General features: G+C 46.7%; 1 protein-coding gene across 4 annotated transcripts in view; it reads left to right on the top strand.

The window, feature by feature from the left end:
* Positions 1 to 13,993, top strand: part of STK26 (serine/threonine kinase 26) — a 234,213-nt gene that overhangs the window by 196,911 nt on the left and 23,309 nt on the right. For all 4 annotated transcript variants that reach the window (XM_086918710.1, XM_086918713.1, XM_086918711.1 and 1 more), the window contains exons 9-10: positions 12,058 to 12,120; positions 12,205 to 12,341. In XM_086918710.1, the coding sequence (XP_086774836.1) occupies positions 12,058 to 12,120; positions 12,205 to 12,341 (200 nt within the window). The remainder of the gene's footprint in view (positions 1 to 12,057; positions 12,121 to 12,204; positions 12,342 to 13,993) is intronic.

Below are 13,993 nucleotides of genomic sequence, written 5' to 3'. Positions count from 1 at the left end.
GTTTGACTAAGCCGGCGACGAGGTAGGGGACGACGATGGGGCCATTGCCACCGTGGGGGATAGCTCGGAGGACGAGCATCCCCAAATTGACTCAGGGGTCGACCCCCTTCCTGCGGCCCGGGTCGAGGGATCGCCTTCGGGCCTTACCCAAGACCTCGTTCCTAGTCCAGCAGCCCCGCCTCCGGGCCCGGCCACGGACATTTTGGAAGTGCCACTCCCGTTTCCCAAAACGAAAGTGAAGCCTTCGGGATCTGCAGCTCCGGCTCCAAAACCGAAAGTGAAAGCTGTACTAAAGGCTCTGGAGGCGTCAAAGCCTAAGAAAACCAAAATGGCCGACATGGAGAGTCACGCCAAGATGGCCGACCCGATGGCCTCGGGGTCGATGCCGAAGGCGAAGTCGACCGACGCAGCTGCGTCGGCGCCGAAGATAGTCGCGGTCGATGACCCGAAGAAGGCTTCGAAGAAGCGTCAAGGCGATCCCAAGGCTCTGGCTGCGCCGGCTCCGGCCGTCGGGGACAAGGACGGCGCAGCGTCGGCTCCGAAGAAGGGACCTCTCGCCAACACCACTCCCAAGACGGGGAAGTCGCCCAAGCCGGTCAAGCCCTCTCCAGCCCTTTCGAAGAAGGTCGAGGAGTCCTTGCAACGGATCCGGAAGGTATCTGTCCTTCCCGAACAGGAGGAGGGGGTGTCGAAGCCCGCACCGAAGCCGTCAAAGGCGCAAACGCCTATCCGCTTCACCCTGCCGCCAAAGTCGACACCGAAGGCCTTCGCTTCGAAGCATGGGGCAGGCGTGCCCTCGAAGGAGGTGTCGACGCCCAAAGCGTCTTCAATGGTGCCAACGCCTCGGCTCCAGCCACTTGCGGAGGAAGAGCGTTGTGAGGTCATCATCGACGCCAATACCGGGAAACTGTCCCTCCTCAAAAGAAGAATCACCACGGAGCCGTTGTTGGAACCGTTTCCTCTCAAGAACAAGAAAGGCTCTGCGGGTACTTCAGCACCTATGGAGCCGGCGTCTCCAAAAGACTTGCCGCGTTCACCGACTCCTTCTACCGCAGGGGATGGTGACGAAGAGGAGGTCGAGTACAACTATCCAGCGTACTCGGATCCGGAGGAGGAACATGAACCTTGGACTGCCGGAGGCGACCCTGAGGACCCGCAGTCGGGTCAAGAACCGCAACTCTTTGCGGCGAAAAACATCGCCGACGGAGGACTCTGCAGCCTTCAACGCTTTGATCGAGAGAGCTGCAGCTAACCATGATGTCGAGCTGCACTCAGACCCTGTGGATGTGGACTTTTTATTTGACACTTTCTCAGTGGCTGAAAAGTCAATCAAGACTCTGCCAATGCTCAAAGGAGTGCTCAAGCACGCGCAGGAGGTCTTCAAGGAGCCCACTCGGGCGCGTGTCGTCAATCCACGCATTGATAAGAAATATAAGGCAGCGCCCTCGGATCCAACATATATCAAGGGACACTTGCCACTGGACTCTTTGGTGGTATCCAACGCTCGCAAGAGGGCGAACTCACAGACAACTGGTGACGCTCCTCCCCCAGACAAAGAGTCAAAAATATTTGAGGCCTCAGGGAAACGGATTGCCGCACAAGCAGCAAACATTTGGCGCATATCAAACACGCAGGCCCTACTCGATACGATAGGGCTCATTACGACACCCTAGAAGCACTGCTCCAGCACTTGCCTGACCAATACAAGGAGGCAGGGGAAATGTTAATTCAAGAGGGAAAGCTCATTACAAACGCTTCCATCAAATGTGCGCTAGATGTGGCTGATACGGCCTCCAGGGCAATCAACACCAGTGTGTTGCTCAGAAGGCATGCATGGCTTCGGATCTCTGGGTTTAAACCTGATATACAAACAACCATCCTCAACCAGACGGTTAATCCTGACCATTTGTTTGGTCCCGAGGTTGATGCAACGCTTGAGAAAATGAAAAAAGATACAGACACTGCTAAGTCAATGGGGGCCCTCCAGTCTCAGCAGTTTCGGGGTGGTTCCTTTCGCCGCTCCAATACCAGAGGCACCTCAAGGGGTCAGGCATCGCAGTCAACCCAGTACTACAAGAGCAATACCCAACCCTCATACACCAACAAGGGTAGAGGTGGCTACAGAGGCAACAATGTCAAGGGCAGGGGACGTGGAAACAACAGCTCCAGGTCCACCGCCGCCAACAAGCAGTGACGTCTTGTCACTGCCCCCCGACCACACAACACCAGTCGGGGGGAGACTCCAGCAGTTCCTGCCCGTGTGGAGATCCATCACCACGGACAGGTGGGTCAAATCTCTTGTCCAGTACGGTTACTGTCTGGAACTTACTTCCACTCCACCAAACATTCCTCCAAGAAGCCGTCCTATGTCCGGCGAGCATTTGCACTTGTTGCAGCAGGAAGTTCAAGTCATGCTGCAAAAAGGAGCAATAGAGCTCGTCCCACTACAAGAAAGGGGAACAGGGGTTTACTCTCTGTACTTTCTAATCCCCAAAAAGGACGGATCCCTACGGCCCATCCTGGACCTCAGGCCCCTCAACCGGTACATTCTCTCGGAGCACTTCCATATGCTCACGTTGCAGCAGGTACTCCCTCTGCTCCAACAGGGAGACTTCCTGGCTACGTTGGATCTAAAAGATGCATACTTCCATATCCCCTTGCATCCTTCCCACAGGAAGTATCTCAGATTCACGATTCTAGACCAGCACTACCAGTTCAGGGTCCTGCCGTTCGGGGTCACCACAGCGCCAAGAGTCTTTACAAAGTGTCTGGCGACTGTGGCGGCGCATCTACGACGCCAGAACGTCAACGTCTATCCCTATCTGGACGACTGGCTCATTCAGGCAAAGTCAGAACAGCAGTGCGTCGACCACGTGTCCCGCACCATTCATCTCCTGCACGATCTGGGATTCTCGCTGAACTATCCAAAATCCCATCTCCAACCCGCCCATATACGGCAGTATCTGGGCGCGACAATAGACACTCTGGCAGCCACTGCGCAGCCAAATTCAGTGAGAATCGCCAGTATCCAAACGCTGATCCAACGATTCAGACCTCAGCACTCGCTTCCAGCGAAGGTGTTCATGCAGTTGATAGGCATGATGGCCTCCTGCATCTCCATCGTCCCGCACGCGAGACTACATATGCGTCCGCTTCAGGAGTGCCTAGCACGTCAGTGGACTCCGGCTCATGGGCAGCTGACAGACCTAGTGTTGGTGAGCGGTCGGGCATACAACTCTCTGCATTGGTGGAATCCACAAAACCTTTGCAAGGGCCGACCGTTCCAGGAGCCTGTGCCACAGATTATCCTGACTACGGACGCTTCTCTCCAGGGATGGGGAGCGCATGTACTCCAGTACACGGTGCAGGGACTATGGACACTACAGCAACGGAAGATGCACATCAATGTGTTGGAACTGATGACAATCTTCATGGCCTTAAAGGCGTTCAAAGTACATCTGTGCAACAAAGTCGTGTTGATCCGGACGGACAACATGACAGCCATGTACTACATTCAGAAGCAGGGAGGCACACACTCTCCGCAGCTGTCTCATCTGGCTCAGAGCATGTGGAAGTGGGCCATTCAGAGGAACATCTTCCTCATGGCAGAGCATCTCCCGGGCCAAGACAACCAGATGGCGGACCTGCTCAGCAGGCACAGCCATCAAATGCACGAGTGGGAGATACACCCATCAGTACTCCAACCGTACTTCCAAAGGTGGGGTCATCCAGAGATAGACCTGTTCGCCACAAAGGAGAACGCAAAATGCCAAAGCTTCGCCGCCAGGTTCCCACACCCGCAATCACAGGGCAATGCGATGTGAATGAACTGGTCAGGCAGATTTGCGTACGCTTTTCCCCCAGCACCTCTGATACCGCTGGTGGCACGCAAGCTCAGGCAGCACTCGATGACTCTCATCCTGGTTGCTCCAACGTGGGCTCGCCAACCGTGGTACACCACGTTTCTGGAACTCTCCGTGGTACCGCATCAAAGGCTTCATCTCACTCCCAGCCTTCTGACGCAGAACCATGGCGACATTCAGCACCCAGATCCGCAACAGCTCAACCTGGCGATCTGGCTCCTGAAGTCCTAGAGTTTGGCTACCTCAATCTTCCTCCCGATTGCATGAACATCATTCGGGAGGCAAGGAAGCCCACTACTAGAGCTTGTTATGCGGCTAAATGGACGAGGTTTGTCATTTACTGTGTTAACCACGATATTGACCCGCTAGATGCCTCCATTCAAAACATCATTTGTTACCTGTTCCACCTGTACCAATGCAATTTAGCGTACTCTTCCATCCGCATTCACCTGTCTGCTATGGCGGCATACCTCCAGAATAGGCAACACCTGTCACTTTTTAAGGTCCCTGCTATCAAGGCTTTTCTGGAAGGACTCAAGAGAGTCATTCCGCCAAGGACCCCACCAGCTCCAGAATGGAACCTCAATGTGGTTCTTACAAGACTGATGGGTCCTCCCTTCGAGCCACTGCACTCTTGTGAGCTTCAGTTTCTGACTTGGAAGGTTGCTTTCTTAGTAGCAATTACATCGCTACGGAGGGTTAGCGAGTTGCAGGCGCTCACCATCCAAGAACCTTTCTTCCAAGTTCATGCTAACAGGGTTGTGCTCCGCACTAACCCTAAATTCTTACCCAAGGTTGTATCTCAATTCCATATGAACCAGACAATTGAGTTGCCGGTGTTTTTCCAAAACCCAGAGACGCTGGCGGAGCGAATGCTCCACACCCTTGACGTTAAAAGAGCCTTGATGTACTACGTGGACAGGACAAAAGATTTTCGCAAAACCAAGCAGCTTTTCGTTGCTTTTGCCACACACCACAAGGGAAACGCTATCTCCAAAGCTGGGATCGCTAGGTGGATCGTGAAGTGCATTCAAATCTGTTACGCTAAAGCCAAACGCACTCTCACTATCCCACCAAGAGCCCACTCCACCAGGAAGTTGGGGGCCTCTATGGCTTTCCTAAGTAACATTCCCTTAGAAGATATTTGTAGAGCAGCCACATGGTCTACCACACATACTTTCACTAAACATTACTGTGTAGACGTGCACTCCAAACAGCAGGCAGCTGTAGGGCAGGCTGTTCTCAAGACACTCTTCCAAACTGCTGCAGCTGGCACGGGCGGCCGCCGCTAATGGAGGGACTGCTATGTATTCTATGCACAGATATGAATTCAGCAGCCCACATGCCTCGAACTGCAAATGCTACTTACCAGTATGCATCTGTTCTTGGCATGTAGGGCTGCTGACATTCATATCGCCCGCCCTCCTCCCCGGCGCCTGTAGCAGCTGCAGTATTCATATATATATATATATATATATATGCTCATAGCATGGTCATCACTCACATACTTCACTCCATCTCTGCCAATGGCTAAAAACAATCTGGCGATGGAGGCGATGCCCATGCGCACTGTAGTCCAGGGGAGGAGCCACCTATCTCGTGATACTTCGAAGACTCTTCCAGGACAACAATGTGCAATCATCCGGACCCAACACTAGGCGGCGATCTATGCACAGATATGAATGTCAGCAGCCCTACATGCCAAGAACAGATGCATACTGGTAAGTAGCATTTGCATTTCATACGGTCAGAATAGGCATCCGGTTCTAATTGGCTAATGTTTACTTTGACTGGGGAAGCAGTATTGCATGCCATATATCGCCACAAACAAACGATAAGACACCAGTCTGAAAAAACAATGTACTTAAATTGTTAATACATTTGTTATATATTACAAATTGCTATATTCCCAGGAGACTTTCTACGTCAACACAAAAATGATTCTCATTGAGATTGTCAGGGTAACATACTTTGATTTTTAACAATTCTGCATTACAGTATTACGTTCTTTACTACTCCCCATTGATGCAAGTGATGTTAGTCGTAAAAATTAAATAGGAAGCAATATCCGTTGTGAGAGAATAAATAAATAAAAATACTCAATGTGATACAGCATGTCACACAACCAACACTGCAAATGCTACATCCTTGAACTGGTCATCTCAACATCACCACCACTCGAATGCAAAGAGCCCACACCCTAGGACTGGACCTGTCAAGTTGCCACCCTAATCTCCATGCTTGGCTTTCAAACAGCACACCAAGGTCAACAAAAATTAGAAGCTCAAACCTTCAAATCATTTTGCAAAAACAATCCAATGCTGTGTACTGTGCCAAAATCTAGATGATTCTTTCAAACAGCTAAAGAAGGCAATAATAGGTGCACTCATATAAGCCATTTAATGTTTAGAGGCGTAGTAGCAGTAAATTCCAGTGGTTTTGGGAGCAGTTTTATTTCGAGAGAGTACAAACTCATTGTCAGATGTCATATATACAACAAAGTTGAAGGAGACAAAGAATAATTTACGGAGTGTGAATTGATGTGTAAGCAGTGCAGTATTTCAAGGATTATTAGGAAACTGGAATTTTAGCTCACACTGGTCAAACCCCATTATATCTCCTGGAGATACAAGGGGGTCTTACAGCCAGGACAGAGTGTGCGAGTTCAATGCTTCAAGTATATAAACTATCTAGGAGCCTTATCACTGAAGCCATTCAAACCTTGCCTTTAGGTGTTGGAACACTAAGCGATCCAAGCCTGAAACTCACTCAGACAGACATCTTCTGTAGAATCCTGCAGAAAGCTGAAGTAAAGCTCTCATTATTTGAAGCTTGATTGCAAGTTGTAGCTCGAACATTTTTCACCTGGGTGCTTGAAGTCACCCAAGGGGTATGGGCGTGCCAGATGGAGATGGTAGGGAGGAGATCTGATAATTCATAAATTGAATACTTGTTCTGCCTGGTAGGCCTATAGATAAGGTGGCTGTCTTGAGTTGCAGAGTAGGAAATGGCATGTCAGAAGCTCCATGGAGTGCTGAGGGTGCAGGCAAACAGTTTTACTCTTCTGCCAGTTTAGCATTGAATGCTATGTGCTTATTGGGGAGACTCATTCAAGCCTGATGGAATAAGGAATATATTGTCCGACATCCCTGAGGTGCTCCAAAATACCTTTACTCAGACAGTCCATGATGTTCAGGACACAGCCAAATACATTATGTGGTTGATATGGACACCACAGACTGTTTGACAATGCTATGGGCAATAATGTGGCCATGTGCTGACATCCCTTATGGATGATAGTTCCAAGATGTTTGGTGGAAAGTTAGATTCCAAATTGGATAAGTTCTTAAATAGCCGTGCTATGGGCCTGTCAATTCCACCAAGTATACCAGAGGTTTAGAGGTCTGATCAGAGGCATCCGTGTCAGCCCACTCGCATTTGCTCACACTTACAACAGAAAGTGCCTCCATGCCAAAGAGGTTCAATCATTACTGGTCAAAAGGGCAGGGCCAAGGGGGAGAAAGGCAAGGAGTGCTACCCTGGTTGCTTCTTGTTGCCCAAGAGAGACAGCCAATATTCGACCTTTAGTTCCTGGAAACCTTTCTTCTAAAGGATAAATTGAATGTTTACCCTTAACTGTGTCTTTGGACTTGCTCAACACGTAATTTCATGTACCAACCTACCATTCCAAATGCATTACCTCCTTCGTGTGGGCTCTGAACCCTTCTTGTTTACCATCCTAACTTTCATCCTCACCACAGCCCCTATTCCCCCCCCCCCTCCCCCCCCCCCCATATTTAGAAAGATGATGGCAGTGGTTGTGACAAACCTTTGCAGGTCAATTGTTCACGTATTCTGTACCGCCGCTATTGGTTGTTGAATCCAGACTGTCTCCTTGCTGTCCTCTTCAGAGGATCTCGGTCTCTATGCCAATATTTTACCTTTAGCCTGTGTTGAGATTTCCATATAAAGGGTTTACTCTGGATATGTTTGAATACAAAGCCTTTCCAGCTCCACAGGGAATCCAGGACAATTGGGGTATGATCTTGATGTTTCTGGCTTGTTTCTGTGTTCTAGCATAGACTATTCTGATGCTTCTTTTTCTCCTGGCCTCGTGCATCCTGCTAGTATGTCATGACTAGTAATGCATGGCGGCTCTGCATTGAAACTACCTCCAGGATGTCTTTTGGACAACTGTCTTTGTTTTGGAAGAGACTATTTTAGAACTTTCGGTGGTCACTGAACAATGTCAACATGGCTTGTATCATACTTCTCCTTTATCCTCTCGAAGCTGATGGTGGTGAGTGGGTAGAGGAGTTCACTTAGTCGAAGTGAAAATCACCAGCATTTCATTCCCCATGAAGCAGAGGCACCACGTCAACATTCTTGAGCCATGTGCCATTCCATTTTCCATCAAGGCCTTCCTCCTTTCCATCAGAGAGAAGCCTGTGAAGATCCTGATGCACAGCATTACTGCTGTGTGCTTATGAAACAAGCAGGGTGGTATGGGGTCATGGCACTACTAGGAAGAACTGTGACGCTTGCAATGGTTGGACCTTTAATGGATATCTTGGTCTGTCTCAGTCACCTCATGAGTTCCCTAAACGCGATGAAGGATAAGCTCCGCAGCCAATGTTTGACCAGCGACAATTATCCTCTGCATCGAGAGGACGTTCAAGTCCTCTTCACCCAGTGTAATGCGTCTTGAATAGTTCTTTTTCCCAGCACCAAGAAGGCTGAGTGTCATACCTTGTGCTTTTAGGATTTTCCGCTCATTGCTTTCAGTGGGATTCTGCTCTTCTGTATGTCCCTCGAGTTATGAGTAAAGTTAGATGAGACCAAACTCTGGTCTTTCTGTTTTGGTATTCCAAGTTCCCAAGATTGAGCATTTGCCCTCTGCTCATCTGCCACTTCGAGCTGGTCTGCTGCCTCTGGTAGTAGGCAATGTACTTCATCCGAATGTCTACAACCTACACCTCTAGGCAAGGGGAATGAGTGGCACCAGCAGCCATGATTAAAGAGGTAGTGGATGTCCGGTTGGCTTCTCACTGTAAATTCACCAAGTTGATCTTCTCTGCCCACTGCACAACGTTTTTATCCTGTGCAAGGACAAGTTCAGTTGTAGCTTTCGCATATAATTCTGTTTGTTCTCTTTGACATGGCAATGCTTTGTTTGGACACTAGTAATGGTTGTTTGACAGCCCTCTCATTCTTTCTGCTTTTGGTTCATTTGCCCTGTCCAGGTAACAATTTCTGATGCATTTTTGTTTTTAAGAGAGCTCCTGTTCCTTTTATCATATCACTATGAGACCCTAGGTTGGTTGGTTCTTCGAGTGCACAACTTTTAATCCAATTCACAGTTGCTGTTTGAGGTTGTGGACACTTGAGACTTTTTCACATTGTGATTGCATCTACGTGCTACATCAGTTAATTGCAGGCACTGCCTGTTCATCCATAACCAACCACCTTTTCGTTGTACTTCATGCTCTGGAGTCCTTTCTGCTTGTCTCCCTCCTATGTGAGACATTCCATCAGGCTCCCTGCTTTCTTTATTCTGCCATGCCTCTCTAAGGAGGATGAGAAGAGGCTTAATCAGGCTTTACCCTAAGAGAGCCCTTAGTTTCTATACGTTAGGCATAGGGAGCACCAGGTGCACAAAAAACTCTTTATTCATAATGAGCACTGCAAAGAACAGCGAGACAGTACAGAAACAAACCTTTTTCGGGTCGATATTACTCTCCGTAAATAAATGCTACACCTCAGTCAATAAGGTGCCACGTGAGGGCCTTTTAGTTCATTCCACCATAGTGAAAACCACCAGTATAGCCTTAGCTAGGAATGTTCCTGTGCTGGAGATCTGCCAGGTTGCTACGTGGGCAGTTGTCCAGATCTTCACCAGGCAATACTGCATTTGCTGTCAGATCTGCAGGGACTCCCATGTTGCCCTCTTTAACCTGCAGGATAACAATTTACCTACCTTCTGTAACTCTGTTTCCGATGGATAATCTACCTGCAGATTTCTCACCGCACTCCCTGTTCTGTGTAGTGGACATTTAGTTGTTAATAAGTTTGCGTGTCATTTTCTGCATATTGTTAGTTTTCAATCTGTCATTGGCATTCTGCGTCTACACAGGAGGGAATTCAAATGGTGAGTGGTCTGCGGTTGGGCAGAGTGTTTACCAGAAAAGAGCGTTACCATAGGAATGTAATTTGTTCGTCAAAGCCATTCTCCATGCCACACCCTACTTTTTGGCTGGCAAATATGGAAACGTTTTACCATTCTGAGAGGTACACGGCTTTCAGTTGATGCCAAAATAGATTTTACATTTGGCTGTTTCACATGCAAGGCCTGTTGTCTAGGAAACCCGCCATGCCCATCCAAACTTCTTACAATCTCTGAGGAACAGCAAGGCCTGGGGCGTCTTTCTCTTAAAAAAACCAAACCCCAACGTCCCTGGCCTGAAATCAGTCCTTCATTGTGAAGATCATTTTTCGGAACTTCTGTTCTTCCTATAACACTAAAAGCTCAGCTGATCACCTTGTCCTTTAAAAAAATATAAAAACAAATCCCTTCTGTTTCCATCTGAACTAGTCAAAACATTCCTTCTATATCTGTTCTATAACCCGCCCTACTCTTTTTCCACTCATTGACATATTTCTTCATAACTTTTACCCAGTTCCTGATGCATCACCGTGAGCTTCTAATGTTAACTTCCTGCTTACTCATGCCTATTCAAAACTATATAAAACTCCACTCTTTCATGTCGCCACTGTTTTTCATCTGTTGTACATTCAGTAAACTTATGTAATACTAAAATAAATGACTGTAGAAAGAATTATGAAAATAGGTTAAGATATATTTAACGTTAGTGAATAAAGTGAGGTTTACTATCATGGAGAGCTAGGCTAACCAGACGTGTTTTCTTCTGTGCAGTGTTTATCTAAGCATCTTTACATTGAGGCTTGCTAGTTAATCACATGATTACAGATTTGCCCATGATCTGAAGAGCAGGGCATATGTCTTTAGGAGCCCTCAACTCCTATTATTCGGGGGCAGTTGTATCGAATCATTTCTGGGAATAAGTGACCGCACCAAAACTAGTGTATCTATTCAGCCCCAGCAAAATTCAGTAGGGGTTTAGGGTTCTGAAGTGAGTTTGCGGTAGGGGGAAGAGGCTGACTTTTTTTATTCTCCTTCGGTTTGTTGTGGATAAATTCTGTCAGACAGTAGCTCAATCGTTAGGTATCTGCTACCACTGAACATTATACCTGTAACAAAAACTCTTGTTCACTTTAGCTACATCTGTCGCAATTGATGCACTTACAAAGTTTCAAGGAAATGTTGCCAAACACACTTCAAGGTCTACATTGTCAGTTCGATTATGAAGACCTCTGGAACCCGTTCATCTCTCTCCAGACCAGCATAGCTCAAATTAGTCGTCTTCAAGAGAGCAGTCTGGCAATCACAGGCCCCAAATTTAGTTTTGCATTGATTTGGAATAGGTACAAATATTTTTTATGTGATTAACATTTGGTATTAAATAGATGCCAGAATTGTTCAGTGGTTTGTAGAATTGGGTGCTAAAGTGAAGGGTAATAATAAAAACTTGTGCATAACTCTTTTACCCAACCGTAACCAGGGCCATATACAAAACAGAATCGGGTGTTTTGAAGTTTTTATTTATTGGAAGTGTGTCAAGAATATTGAATGTTCAGACTTCGAATAAATTATCAATCATTTTATATTGATGTTTCAAAGGGTCTCCTCAGAACATAACAGTAATCGGTCTAGTTCAGCCGAGGACACCAGAATCTACTTGTATTTTGATGCTAGGCAAGACCGTGATCACATTGTCTAAACAGTTTTGTACTCCAGTATTAAAACTGAATGAACTACCTACATATCTCTAAATATCCTACAACTGGCAATAAGAATAGAAATTGCATTGATACCGAAACTGTAGATTAATATCACCCTCTTCTGTTTAAATTACAAGATATTTTACTGCAACAGTTCTACAATAATTTTGTAAAAAATATAAATGTCATACTTCATTTGTGTGCTGCAATAAGTTTGCTGTGATTGATGAAGACCTGCAGCACAGATAAAACTCTGTATTCAGAAAACTAAATGTTAACATATCTGGTGAATGCTTAGTTGACCAATGGCTGACTATGTTTTACTATTGTACAGGATCAAGATCTTGTGAAAACGTTGAGCTCATTGTCTATGATAATCACACCAATTTTTGCCGAGGTGAGTCCCGATACTAAAAAAATGTTCATACTATATACATTAAAGACATACTGTGGTAACATCTTACCAATGTTTACATCCTAGCTGAAACAACAAGACCGAAATAATACTACTCGAAAAAATGCGATTGAAGAACTTGAGAAAAGTATCAATATAGCTGAATCGTCATATCCAGGTATCACGGACAAGATGGTGAAAAAGCTAATGGAGAAGTTTCAGAAGTGAGTTTTTCAATTCTTTCTAAACTGCACTTCTTATTGTAGTCTTCTTATCAAGGTTTTTCGAGCCTGTCAATACCAAATATAAATGTCCTTTTCATGTACTAATGTGTAGTTGTACATGAACTACTGTATAATCACTGGTTATGGTGACATTGCAGTTAACAACATGGAACATAATTTTAACCTTGTTTGGAGAGCCAATGTGAAGTATGAATGCAAAATGACCAAGGAGGTGCCACAACAGCGCTAGGCACGATGCCGTGGGAGGTGGGCAAGAGAGCATGTAGTTTGAAAAAATGCTTGCTTCAGTGGAAGTACATTGGGGAACAATAAAGGAAAGTAATATAGCTAGGAATCTGGGTTGGGTGAACAGAAAAGTCAGTGTTTACTCTGTGATCAACGCCTTTAGAATCTCAAGTCAGAGTATGGCTCTGCCTGTATCTAAAGCAGGGTGGCTCTAGTAGATCTATGGTGGCAGTTTCACCTCTTTGGCAATGTCTTTGGGGTTTGATAACAAGTCGTCCCAATCCCTGGCTGTTTGATGTTTTCATAGGCCTCTGCCGTCCTCTTTGTAGGTCCCTACATAGCAAGCAGGGAAGATGCCCATGCCTGCCCATTTTATATCAGCTTGGACCATGCCTTCGATGAGAGAGGGTTGCTGCCTATGGAAAGGACTGCCCTTTTAGCTACCAATGAGTTTAAGATCTAAAAAGCAGGCTGTCATCTTATAATGTTTAGGTCTCTTCTATAATCCCAAGGCATGGGCCACCCAAGAATCCTTGCTTGCTAGACCGGTAATATTAGTAACCCTGGGCGTAGTAGCACTATGCGTAGCTACGCATAGGTCACTTAGCACTACGTTTAGCTACGCGAACTGCGTAGTGCAGTAGGGAAAAGGCTATTCACACTGATTACACAGTGCAGGCAAGCATCCGGCACTGTGCAATCATTGCAAACCGCATCTTGCACAGTGCAAGCGATCGTTTTCTGCCGCTAGAGTAGATTTGTACTCGAGCTGCAGCTTTCTCAACGCAGACTGGTAGTTTCTCATCGCTAGCGCTCACGAGCATACTCGACCACTCGCAATGAGAAACCTGACCTCCCCGCATTGAGAATCTCGCAGGGAGGTTTATTTTCCATGCTCACGATCGGCAACTTGATGCTGCTGATCGCGAACGAGGAAAAGGTTTCGCCAGGATGTTGATTTTGCTCGCTCGCGGTCGCCAACTTGACGTTGAGGACCGCGAGCAAGCAAAAAATGCCTGCTACACTTTTTGCACCACTGTACTATGTGCAATTTGCGTAGTGCGTAGTAGCGCAAACTACGCACGATCTGCGTGCGTACCGTATTCCTATGCCCAGGGTTAAATGTTAGTCTATTTAAGAACTTCAGACTAGTAAGTTGCTAAAGATGGTCATGGCCATAGCATGTGGTGGAGATCACTTGAGACAGCAGTGCAGCATGCATTAGGAGGAACCAGCACAGGGCAAACATTTTATTGAGCCTAACTTCGTTACATGACGTTTAGGAATACACAATTCTTCCATTCCTTATTATTGACTAACCACCCTGTTTCAGTCTCCCATAAATCTCAGAAAGGCTGCAACCCCAAATGTGTGTGATGCTGAAGGGTATTGTACAACCAACTAAT

The sequence above is a fragment of the Lissotriton vulgaris genome, chromosome 4_1 (assembly GCF_964263255.1).
Source record: "Lissotriton vulgaris chromosome 4_1, aLisVul1.2, whole genome shotgun sequence".
In the NCBI taxonomy this organism is placed as follows: Eukaryota; Metazoa; Chordata; class Amphibia; order Caudata; family Salamandridae; genus Lissotriton; species Lissotriton vulgaris.
This window is presented reverse-complemented; position numbering and strand designations above follow the sequence as displayed.